This window comes from Camelus bactrianus, chromosome 6 (assembly GCF_048773025.1).
Source record: "Camelus bactrianus isolate YW-2024 breed Bactrian camel chromosome 6, ASM4877302v1, whole genome shotgun sequence".
NCBI lineage: Eukaryota > Metazoa > Chordata > Mammalia > Artiodactyla > Camelidae > Camelus > Camelus bactrianus.
In genome coordinates this window covers 67,406,747-67,418,831 of record NC_133544.1, presented here as the reverse complement: position 1 = coordinate 67,418,831, position 12,085 = coordinate 67,406,747, and the positions used below count along the sequence as shown (strand labels likewise).

The 12,085-nt window shown below is 41.2% G+C and overlaps 1 protein-coding gene across 4 annotated transcripts in view; it reads left to right on the top strand.

Moving 5' to 3' along the window:
• Positions 1-2,349: 2,349 nt before the first annotated feature.
• The window catches only part of SCG5 (secretogranin V), a 53,165-nt gene continuing 43,429 nt past the window's right edge, over positions 2,350-12,085 (top strand). For all 4 annotated transcript variants that reach the window (XM_010965100.3, XM_045524256.1, XM_010965098.3 and 1 more), the window contains exons 1-2: positions 2,350-2,488; positions 3,967-4,199. In XM_010965100.3, coding sequence (XP_010963402.1) covers positions 3,974-4,199 — 226 coding nt within the window. In that variant the 5' untranslated portion in view covers positions 2,350-2,488; positions 3,967-3,973. The remainder of the gene's footprint in view (positions 2,489-3,966; positions 4,200-12,085) is intronic.

Sequence of the window (12,085 nt, the reverse complement as noted above, 5' to 3'; positions counted from 1 at the left end):
TAAGTTTCAAAGGAAGAAATTTGCCTTAGAGTCAACCACTAAAGATAGTTTTGCAGGTCAGTTGTTAGAATGCCACATTCAGAGGCTGGAGCAGAATGGAACTGCATGGCCCACTACTCAGCGCATGTGTACGTGCGAGGAATCTAAAGGCATCAGAGGTCTGCTTTACGAACTTCTACTTGATAGCAGTACATCGATTTTATTTCACAGCTGTTTCCTGATTCTATATTCATTACCTAGGAATCGACCCTTTAGTATTTGACTTATACAGAGACTGTAAAAATCTGTAGATATAAACATTATGTTTATCTGACATCAAAACAGGTTTTTAATATAGACTAGGTATGCATTAAAGATATTTATGGTATTTCTAATAGTAAGTGGATTTAGAAAATATAAATTCTGAGATATTTGTTATCTGGTTCAAAGCAATTTCTTAAGCTTCACTTTTAAACTTTTAAAAATGCAGCAATGTCCTTTTATATCCATGGGGGTGGATAAAATTGAATTGGAAGACTAATTCAGTAAGAAGGCATAAATTAACTGTACAAATCACCTGAATAAGTGGCTTTTCTGATAAGATTAATCAGTAATCAATAATGAAAGATATTTATTTAAAAAAAAAAAACACCCACAGGTCACTCATTTTTTTTTTAGCTGAAAGCTGCAGTACAGAATAAAGGATTATGAACATGCAAACCTGAATATGTGATAATAGGAGAAAGTCAGAAAAGTTGAGTTTTAGATTTGATTTACTGTCTCTATTTTCATTTCTTCTTATACAGAATAGAGATGTTACTAATTTCATTGGGATATTTAATCAAATGATATACAAACAAATTTAACGAAGTTTGAAGTGTCTGAACATGTGCAGTGACTCCAAGGACTATTTAAACTTTGTTCTTATAATAAAGATCTAATGCTAATTTATTATAAACAAACAATACAATTATACATAGAACTTAATAGACTGCTTGGCAATGTTCTGAAATCACTGAAAATTTAATATAGGATTTTGAAAATCATGAAGCCCGGGACATAAAATAGATGTTTCACTTTTAGAATATCAAATTTCATATGACGCATCCACATTTTAGAGTATTTGAGTCAAATTTCCATTCAACAGAAAGGCAGTAAATTGTTATCGCTTCTCCATTTTTCCAAGCACAAAATGAAGGTAACAGTGAAACATTAAAGTAAAGTTCAGAATTAAAAAAAAAAAAAAAGGATGTGTGAATAATAAATATTAAACCCCAGCAGGGTCTTTGAGCCTTGAACCAATAGACAGTATTTGTCCTGTTGACTTAACGTGCACTGAAACAAAAACTGGAAACCGAAGAGCATCTGTGGAAGAAAAGGTGGTAGGAAGGAGGCTTGGCTTCAAACCAAAAGGCTGCGTGTCTCACGAATGACTTCTGCAGGTCCCCTCTTCATTGTATAAGTTAGTGTCGATGACAGTAGACTTGGGGACTAGCACTAGGGTACAGAGTTCTGGATTCTAACCTCACTAAGGTACTTGATCTTGGACCTCCAGGTACTTTACTCACCCCAGTATTGATGAAAGAAATTTGCGATACTATATTCCTTGTGTGGTGTTACATTTCAATTCTTGTGTCTGAACAAAATTCAGATGTTCATAGTTGCCCTAAAAATCTTATATAAAAAACAGAAGACATTCTGGATCTACCTGGATACATTTCGGCAGTGTGCAGGGAGTATGGTTTCTCTTCCAGCCAAAGGACTTTTACTTGATAGTTGGTGGGGAAGTTTAGAAATAACATTCAGAACTAATAGACCTAGAGGTTTTCACATGGTTTTGGTTTATCACTTTAACAGAAGTTTCTAGCATCTTATATTAAACATCACATTTTTCTTGCTCAGTGGGAAGGCTTCTGAAAGCACTCATATACCTGACCATTGCCATTATTAAAAGTTCTTAAGGTCGCTTCAACTCGTTTGTCTCTCCTTTCTTTGCCTTGTTGCCTCTTGCTCTTCAAGCTAAAAGACTTTAAAAAAAAAAAAAAGGTTGCTCTCTCAGCTCTTTGGAGAACAAGACTTTATATCTAGGAGAGGCTTTTAAAGAGCCTTTCCTTTACAGAAATAGAAATGAGGGGTTATAAATATTTCAGTTTCAGGGCAACATTAAAAGGTGTGCTATTGAGGACAAAGAACAGAAGGGGCGAGGCGATCTGGCACATTGTTTAGATAATCGCTTAAGAAAAGGTTAATTGCTTCCATAGGGGTCAATAGAGGAAGAGGGTCTCAGGAAATGTGTCTGTGGAAGGCTGTGCGGCTCAGGGCATAAGGCACCAGCACCTGCCTTGCATTCTCTGGAGTCCCGGCCAGGCAGCCTCCACCTGCTGGAGGAGGGGCCGGGGCGGAGCTAGGATGAGGAGGGAGGTGACGCACTAGCGACCCAGATCTCCTCGCTCCCCGCCCGACCCCCGCTAAGGCCCGGACAGCGGCAGACCTCGCCGGCTGCCCCTTGGTGAGTCCTGCGCCGATGCCGGCTCGACCTCCTGACCCTCACCCCAAACAACGGGTTCTTTGCAGTCGGGAGTGGGGGAGGGCGTTCTGCTGAAATCCTTGCTCTGGAGGCTGGGGGCAGACAAAGGAATCCGAGGTTCGGCTCTAAATAGGAGGGAAAGAGTCCCGAGGAAGGAGATTGTGTAGCTCATCAAATCAGAACGGTGTTGACTGAGGGTGTAAATGAAACAAAGACATCCTGCATTCAGAGCAGACCGGGAAAAGATGGAGATGGTCTGAGAGGCTGGTGTCTGCCTCCGGCCTTTTCGGTCAGAATTGCAGGCTTTGCTGTCTCAGCTGTTTGGAGAACAAGGCTTTATATCTAGTAGAGGCTTTTTAAAGATCCTTTCCTTTACAGAAATAGAAATGAGGGGTTATGAATATTTCAGTTTCAGGGAAGAAATGAAATGGACGCCGCCGCCACTTCCACCCCCAGAGAAGAATGGTCAAAAGAGGGTTTTGCATGGCCACTACCTAAAGGGTCCGCCCTAAGGTTTAGCAGCTGCAGAGGGAAGCTGCAAGAGTATTTGTCCCCTTGTTCTGCAGGCTTCTGGTTCCACCGAAGCCAACATTCAAGACAGGCTGACTGCCTAGACTAGTTTTCTCCCTCTCTACCTGTTCTGTCTTCTCTCCCACCACCCTTATTTCCCCCAAATTCTAACCTCCAGAGTGGTAAGGCAATATTGCCACCATAATGGCAGTCTAGTGGGCACCGTGCCTGGCGTTATTCTGACACTTATCCTCACAGTAACCCTGTAAGACCCATGCCTGTCTCAGTCCCTTTTGCAGAGAAGGAAGCTGAGGCATTTGCCCAAGATGGCCCTGCTAGCATGTGGTAGAGCAAGCATCCCTCATCTCCCTTGCCAGACTGCAGGCAGGACAGGTCTGAGCTGTGTGCATTTTCACCCCACTCAGGATCTCAAATGTATTAGATGTTTGTTAAGCAAAGATGCTCCCTTCCATCACTCCTAAGTTTCTGTGCTGCTTTACCGTTTGTGTCTTGCCACTCCTTCCCATGAGCCTTTTCTCCCCCAAGACTAGAAAAGTCAAGATGTCACTCTCCCTCTCCCTTTCTCAAAAACTGAAGCAGCTTTTTGTTGTTGTTTGCTTGTTTGTTTTAGTAAGAGAGGGAGAAAGTGGTGGGGTTAGGGATGATGCAGAACTTTCAGGGAGCTGCAAGGGCAGTAAAAAATGAGTGAGAACTGCTGGTCCAGTCTCATCTTCCCGAGAATGCAAGAACAGAAGGAATTGGCTATCTCGGACTGTTTTGTTTCTTTAATACCTTCCCCCAGCAGTTGCCTGGCTAGAGTGGACCCTTAAAGCCTTAAGGATTTTTCATTGCAGTCCCTTTCTGGTTGGTCCTTGGAGTGAATGCATTATTGCATCATCACAATTGCCAACTGTGGCCAGTCGATGTATGTTTGATCTTTTTTTCTGCAGGTTAAAAATGGTCTCCAGGATGGTTTCTACTCTGCTGTCTGGCCTAGTGTTTTGGCTGACATTTGGATGGACTCTAACATCTGCTTACAGCCCGAGGACCCCTGACCGGGTCTCCGAAACAGATATCCAGAGGCTGCTCCATGGCGTGATGGAGCAGTTGGGCATTGCGAGGCCACGGGTGGAGTATCCAGCCCACCAGGCCATGAATCTTGTGGGCCCACAGAGCATCGAAGGTATTTACTGTGTTCTGCCAGTTTGAAGTTTCCATTAGCAGTATAGTAATTAATACACATTGAGGAAACTCTACTTCCTCCCTCTGTTTGCCCTTTCTTCTTATACTGCACAGTATATACGTATACACATACACACATACACACGAGACTGTAAGAACCGTGAGAGCAGGGCCTTATCTATCTAATGCACCGCTGTAGTCCTAGCACCTAGCACAAAGTCTGGTACATTTATGTTTATTAAGTAAATGAAGGAGCATCTAGTGTTATCTCTTAAAAAAAAAAAAAAGGGTTAGAACCCAGACCCCATGTCTTCTCCCAAACTGAAATTTTGGAAATTGTGTCCCCAGTTGGTTGCCTTTAAGCCATGGTCAGCTAGTATTTGTAAAAGATCCTCAAAATATAGGACCTAAAGGATCTGATTTGATTCTTAGAGATGACATCAGATAAACCCAAAAGGAACCAAAAGAGGTACTGACATTAAGAGTTTCTGTCAAAAACTTTTTTAAAAAATACTTTAAAATATAACACATGTTAATTTAATTGTTTTAAGGTGGCAAAACCATTCCTCTCTGAATTTTTCTAAGTTTCTGGCAATGGTTGTAATACTTTTGCTAGAAAGTAGTACTTTGTTATTTAGTGATTTATTTATGGAGAGAATCTGAATCTTGTTTTTTTTCCCAGAGGGGGAGGTAAGTAGGTTTATTCATTCTTTTTTTTTTTTTAATTAAAGTACAGTCAGTTACAATGTGTCAATTTCTGTTGTACAGTGCAATGTCTCAGTCATGTGTATACAGACATTTATTCATTTTCATATTCTTTTTCACTAAAGATTATTACAAGATACTGAATATAGTTTCTCATGCTATACAGAAGAAACTTGGTTTTTTAAAAATCTATTTATGTATATATAGTAGCTAACATTTGCAAATCTCAAACTCCCAAATTTACCGCTTCCTACCCACTTTCCCCTGTAACCATAGATTGTTTACTATGTCTTTGAGTCTGTTTCTGTTTTGCAGATGAATTCATAGTGTCCTTTTTTTTTCTTTTTTTCTTTTTTTTAGATTCCACATATGAGTGCTATCATATGGTATTTTTCTTTCTCTTTCTGGCTTACTTCACTTAGAATGACAATCTCCAGGTCTACCCATGCTGCTGCAAATGGCATTATTTCATTCTTTTTTATGGCTGAGTAGTATTCCATTATATAAATATACCACAACTTCTTTATCCAGTCACCTGTCAATGGACATTTAGGTTGCTTCCATGTCTTGGCTATTGTATATAGTGCTGCTATGAACATTGGGGTGCATGTATCTTTTCAAATTAGAGCTCCCTCTGGATATATACCCAGGAGTGGGATTGCTAGATTATATAAGTCTATTTTTAGTTTTTTGAGAAATCTCCATTCTGTTTTCCATAATGGCTGCACCAAACTACATTTCCACCAGCAGTGTAGAAGGGTTCCCTTTTCTCCACAGTCTCTCTAGCATTTATCGTTTGTGGACTTTTGATGATGGCCATTCTGACTGGTGTGAGGTGATACCTCATTGTAGTTTTGATTTGCATTTCTCTGATAACTAGTGATATTGAGCATTTTTTCATGTGCCTATTCGGCCATTCATATGTCTTCACTGGAGAATTGCTTGTTTAGTTCTGCTCATTTTTGGATTGGGTTGTTTGGTTTTTTGTTATTAAATTGTATGAGCTATTTATATATCCTGGAAATTAAGCCTTTGTCAGTCACATCATTTGCAAATATTTTCTCCCATTCCATAGGTTGTCATTTTATTTTGCTTATGGTTTCTACCCATTCATTTTTTTAATAAAGGTAGTGGAGATTGAACCCAGGACCTCATGCATGCAAAGTGTGCACTCTACCGTTAAGCTATACCCTCCCCACTGGATCTAGTTCTTATAAGGTGGTGATGAGCTGCTCTTAGGAACAGGTGCCTGTTTCCAAGTCTTAGTTTGTATCCCCTTGATTCTGAATGATCTCCTTCTCTACCAAGGTGGAGCCCTAAAGCAGTAGCCTGGTTCATTTAGTTTAAACACAAGAGAGCCTTTCAAGTGTTTGCCAACAGGAGTGGGTCCTAAGAAAAAATGTGAATTGTTTCTCTGAGTTTTATCAAAACACACACCCAGTAAATCCTATTTCCTATGCATTGATGTTGTATAATTTTGCCTGAGTCTGTGATTTCCTGAAACAGCTATCTGCCTTGGGGGTCCTGGGAATACTATGAATACGCTTTTCATTTCTTTCTTGTTACCCATCGTTTTAAGCCATTGAGTGAAACTAACTCTGTGGGATTGTTGTCTGTTGAGGCTGACATTTGATTTCAGGAATGGGTTAACACAGATGATCTGAATCAGAAGCATGCAATCCTAGCACAGGGCCTGAAGCAGAACAAATCAAACAGGGCTTCACGCCACCCCTTTCGAGAAGAATCTAAGTCCTTTCCAGCACCTGCTGCCACCTGTGACTTTACACCCTAAAGTGTCCATTTCAGACCAGCTCTTTGGAGACAGTAAATAGCTGTCCTTTTAATGCAGTAAGTGCTTGTTTAGTCACCCAGCTGTTGTCATGGAGAAGGCTTTCTAGGTTTCCATTAATAACCAGAAGCTTGGTAAACAGCAACTCCCTGGGCCTTAAAAGCCTGTGTTTATCCAGAGCCTCATTTTCTTCACTCTGAATCTGACCATTCCGCACTCACTCTGTGCTGGCCCCCACACAGGAGATGGAGGCACAATTCTCAGTCTCAGGGTGGGAGCGGGGAGAGGTTAGTACAGTGCATCACAGCCAGGGTTTTGATAGATGTATAGGCAAGCTGCCACCATGGAAGTGAAGAACAGAGTAATTTATCCTGCTTGGGAGTGGATGGAGAGGGCTGTAAGGAATGCTTCTTTGGAGAAGCAACGTTTGACCTGGGTTTTGTGGTTTGAATAGGAATTCATCAGGGATGGCAAGTGAAAAGGCATGGAGGTTTGAAAGAGCACAGATTAGAACAATTCAGAATTTAAAACTCTGTTTTCATTATTACTTTTAGGGTAATGTGACGTCATGGCCATGTTGGGTCTCCTCTAACAGTGTCTGAAAGGGATGAATATTGGCTTGTTTTTTTGTTTCCTATTACTATTTAATTTATGTAGTACACGTTACATTTAGCAGCTTAACACAATACCCTTTTTTTTTATTGAAGTATAGTTGATTTACAATGTTCTGTTAGTTTCTTGTGTACAGCATAGTGATTCAGTTATACACATAGATATTCTTTTTCATAATTCTTTTTCTTTTTAGGTTATTACAAGATATTGAATGTAGTTCCCTGTGCTATACAGTAGGTCCTTGTTGTTTATCTATTTTGTATATAGTAGTTAGTATCTGCTAATCTCAAACTCCTAATTTATCCCTCTCCCCTTTGGTAACCCTAAGTTTGTTTTCTGTTTGTGAGTCTGTTTCTGCTTTATGAATAAGTTCATTTGTGTCACTTTTTTTAGATTCCACATATAAGTGATATCATTTGGTATTTGTCCTTCTCTGTCTGACTTACTTCACTTAGTATGATAATCTCCAGGTCCATCCACATTGCTGCAAATGGTATTTTATTCTTTTTTATGACTGAGTAGTCTTCCATTGTGTATATCTACCACATCTTCTTTATCCAGGCATCTGCTGGTGGACATTTAGGTTGCTTCCCTGTCTTGGCTGTTGTAATTAGTGCTGCTATCAACGTTGGGGTGCATCACCCATTTTCTTAATCTCACAGTTTCCTTTGGTCAGGAGTCAGGTATGGGTTAGCTGGGCCCTCTGCTCAGTCTCATCAGGCTGAAATCACAGTGTTAACAGGAGATGCATTCTTGGCTGGAGCTCAGAGTCCTCTTCCTAACTCATCTCAGCTGTTGGCAGAATTCAGTTTTTGCTGCTGTGAGACCAACGTCCCCTTTCTCTTGCAGGCTGTCAGCCAGGGTCCCTTTCAGCTCTCAGCGGTCACCCTCAGGTTGTGCGCCACTGGCCCTCTCACAACATGCCCGAGGGAGCTGATTGTGATACAATATAGTTATGGTGGGGCCTATCCCATTATCTTTGCCACTTATCCAGGGAGGGATAGCCCACTGCTCTCACAGGTCCCACCCACACTCAAGGACAGAGGATTACGCAGGGTGTGGGAATGCAGAGCTTTATACCAGTAGGTGGGAGTCCTGGGGGTTGTCTTAAAATTCTGCCTATTAAAGTTTGAGTGCAAGCTAACAGAGAAAATGGTCCAAGACTTTAGGGGAAAAGGAAACAAAAGCCTGGATTTTCCCCAGTCCTGGACTTTGGCATTTAATTTATTGGGTGATCTAATACTTATTCAAGTGAGTGTAGGATTGTTCCCACTCGTCCATTTATTTGCATTGTCTCTGCTCAGACATTCAGTCATGCTAATTCCCAGGCGTCTCACAGACTTGTGGAGTACCGTCCACACCCCTTCAACATTTATTTTAGCATTTTATTATGAAAGACCAAGTTAGGAAAGTTTTTCTTTTTAATATTCATAGGAAGAATACACATAATACATATATTTTGGTGTGGCTTTTAACACACATTTAACATAAATGCTTCCCAAAGATACCTGGAATTAAGTGCCAGCTCCATCATTTATCAGTGCTTTGACCTTGAGCAAATTACTTAACTTCTCTAAGCTTCCATTTAGCTTGGGGGTAGGATTTAAATTTACTCACCTGCAAGCAGGTATATTCTGGTTCAGAGAAACAAAAGCAAAGCTTTAGCATACTCGACTACACGACCTTGAAATCATTTCTAAATGAGTTATCCATGTCACTGTAGGTGACAATTACTGGACTCTGAGTTCCTTGCATGCAGGGCTATTCATTGGCACATAGAAGACAGTTTTCTCTTATTGTGTCTGCTCTGATTACTTACATAATCCTTAGATTAATCTCATTATTGAAGAGGTGTATTAGCTCTCAAACATAGGATTACAAACTAGCCTTTTAATATAGGATATAGTATCAGTGTAAATGACCACTAAGTCACTGAGGTCATACATCCCACCAAAAAAAAAAAAATTCCTTTCTTTGATCCCATATCCCTTCTAGTTAAGGCCCATTTTTCTTTCACAGAGTCTTTTTCACACAGGCTGATGTGCCTCCGCGCCTCCCGTTCTCTCCTGGTCCATCGTCGTCTGCTGTTCTCGCCACCCACTTGTCAAATCAGCAAGTATTCTGTGAGTGCCAGGCACTGTTTTAGGTACTGAGGAGATGAACCTCATGAACCTCAAAGACTGGTAGGGCCGGGGAGGTAGAGTCATTAAATAAGCAAATAAGTAAAGTATGTGATAAATGAAGTGGTTAAGCTGGAGGTCGTTAAGCCAGCCTCCCGGTTGACCTTCTCTAAGTGGTCCCGGGGAGGAAGCATTTGCCCAAAATACCCAAAGAAGATTGGGGGTTACTTTGCTCTGTACATTTTTAAATTTATTATGTTTTTAGTTTTTATTTTTAGTGAAGTATAGTTGATTTACAATGTTGTGTTAATTTCTGGTGTATAACACAATGATTCAGTTATATATATATATATATATATATATTCTTTTTCATATTCTTTTCCACTATAGGTTATTACAAGTTATTGAATATAGTTCCCTGTGCTCTACAGTAGGACCTTGTTGTTCATTTATTCTGTGTATAGCAGTTTGTATCTGCTAATCCCAAACTCCTGATCTATCCCTCCCCACCCCTTCCCCCTCTGGTAACCATAAGTTTGTTTTCTATGGCTGTGAGTCTATTTCTGTTTTGTAAATAAGTTCATTTCTATCGTCTTTTTAGATTCCACATATAAGTGATATCATTGATATTTGCCTTTCTCTGACACTGACAAATTTATAAATATTGGCATGTGATGGTTCCAAATAATTAATAATAATTAAACCAATATTGCCAAACATAAAAATATCAAAATTCTTTTTCACAACACTGAATTTTTGACATCAAATTTTTTATTTTAAAATAAGGAGAACCAAGATTATTTTCCTAACAAATATCAAGTGGAGGAGTCTTTGTAAGATGAGGCCTGTTTGAATGAACCTCTAGCCAGCCTTAGGCCTCATGAAGGAGCTGCAGTGCCTCCACTTTGCCACAGGGTGGCAACAGTTGCTTCCCATTTGAAGGTTGGAGGGCTGAGCCTTAAACACTGAACAACCTGACCTGGGCGTCCTGAAGTTTCTGGCTGGCCTCTCTCTGCTGATGGAGGAAGGAGTGGGGCTAACTCTTGATCCAGGTATCCTGACTAAAATCTGTTTCTAGGCTATCATCCTGGGAGAGGAGTGAGAGCAGTGGGTTTGAGGGCTGTCTTTGAGTGAACCAGGGCCTCCAGTTTGGCCCATGTCCTTTGGGGTTCCATTGAGCCCACCCTAATCCCAAATTCTTAAAATTTCCCTGGATGACTCCCAGTTTAGTGTTTTTGGCAATTGCACAGATAGTGGTAAGATATTGAAAAGCAAAAGGGGGATGTGGAGGTTTTGCAGAGGGTGGGGGAGGATAAGGAGATGAAAACGATGATCTGTTTTCCCGCCATGTTTAAGTCGCCCTGGGGCATCCAGGTGCAGGTGTCTAGAAGGCACTTAGATGTACATGACAGGGGAGCGATGCCTGGGTGAAGGAAGGGATTTGGGAGTCACCCCTGTATTCTTGGTGGCTGATGCTACAGAAATGGATGAGGTTACCCTGGGTGAGCATCAAGCAAGAAGGCAGAGCCCCTGAGAAAAGGCCTGGAACTCAGTCCACGGGACCAGATAGAAGACGCTGCCGTAGAAACCAAGAAAGATCGTGTATTAAGGAGAACCAGAAGGGTGCAGTGTGAGCAAGGAAAGTGTTTCAAGAAGGGTCAGTGGTCTGCTTTGTAAAGTCAGCAGAGAGGCCTTGTGAAATAAGGACCGTTGGGTATAAAGTGTTCATGAGCGTAGCAACACGGAAGTTCCTGGGGGCTCTGGGCAGAACGGGTTCTGTGGAGTAGTGGGGGCAGAAACCACATGCAGGAGACAGGAAAGAGGACACGATGCAAAAACCTGTTCCAGGATGTCACATAGTGGAGAGAAGATTGAGTACCAATGTGGGAAGATGCAGGTTTGGGGATGATGGAGAGATGAGGAAGGCTTTTGTTTCAGTTGTCGTCTGACAGATTTAAACTTGCTTACGTGCGAACTGGCAAGAACTGCGATGAGGGAGAGCTGAAGACGTGGGCTGAAGAGCAGAGGACTAGGGGTCGACAGTCCTGAGGAGGTGGGAGGGGGTGGGCCCGGAGCATGTGGAGGCCGGGGGTTAGGTCTTTCCTCCGCTGGAAAGAAAGAGAAAAGTCAGAGCTATGTTGGGATGCAGTGAAGTTCTGAGGTTTTGGCCTCAGTATTTGCAGGCACTTTGTGCTATTTTGAGCCACTTGCTCAGAAGTCAGAATGCCCTGCAGTCAGCCTCCCAAATCTCTGCTCCTTTGTATACGTCGCATACACCTCACCTGTATTTTTGGTTTTTTCCTTAATGGAGGCACTGAGGACTGAACCCAGGACCGCGTGCATGCCAAGCATGTGCTCTGCCACAGAGCTATACCTCCCACCCACCCACCTATATTTTTTTTTTTGATGTTTTAAAATTTCAGCAAGACTAGTTTTAACTTTTTATGAATATAATTGAACTACTAGTCGTTTACTAATTGTATTAGAAACTTTTTATATTTACGTTATACAACTCTCAGATCTCTTGTAGAGTCCAAGGTCAAACGATCTAGAGAATGTCATCTTTGTCTATTTTCTTTTTTTGCTTAATAGTAATAAAAGCTACAGTGAGGCAGAAATCAAGAACAGAAATGGGAAATAGTCTTAAAGATCTGTTGAGAA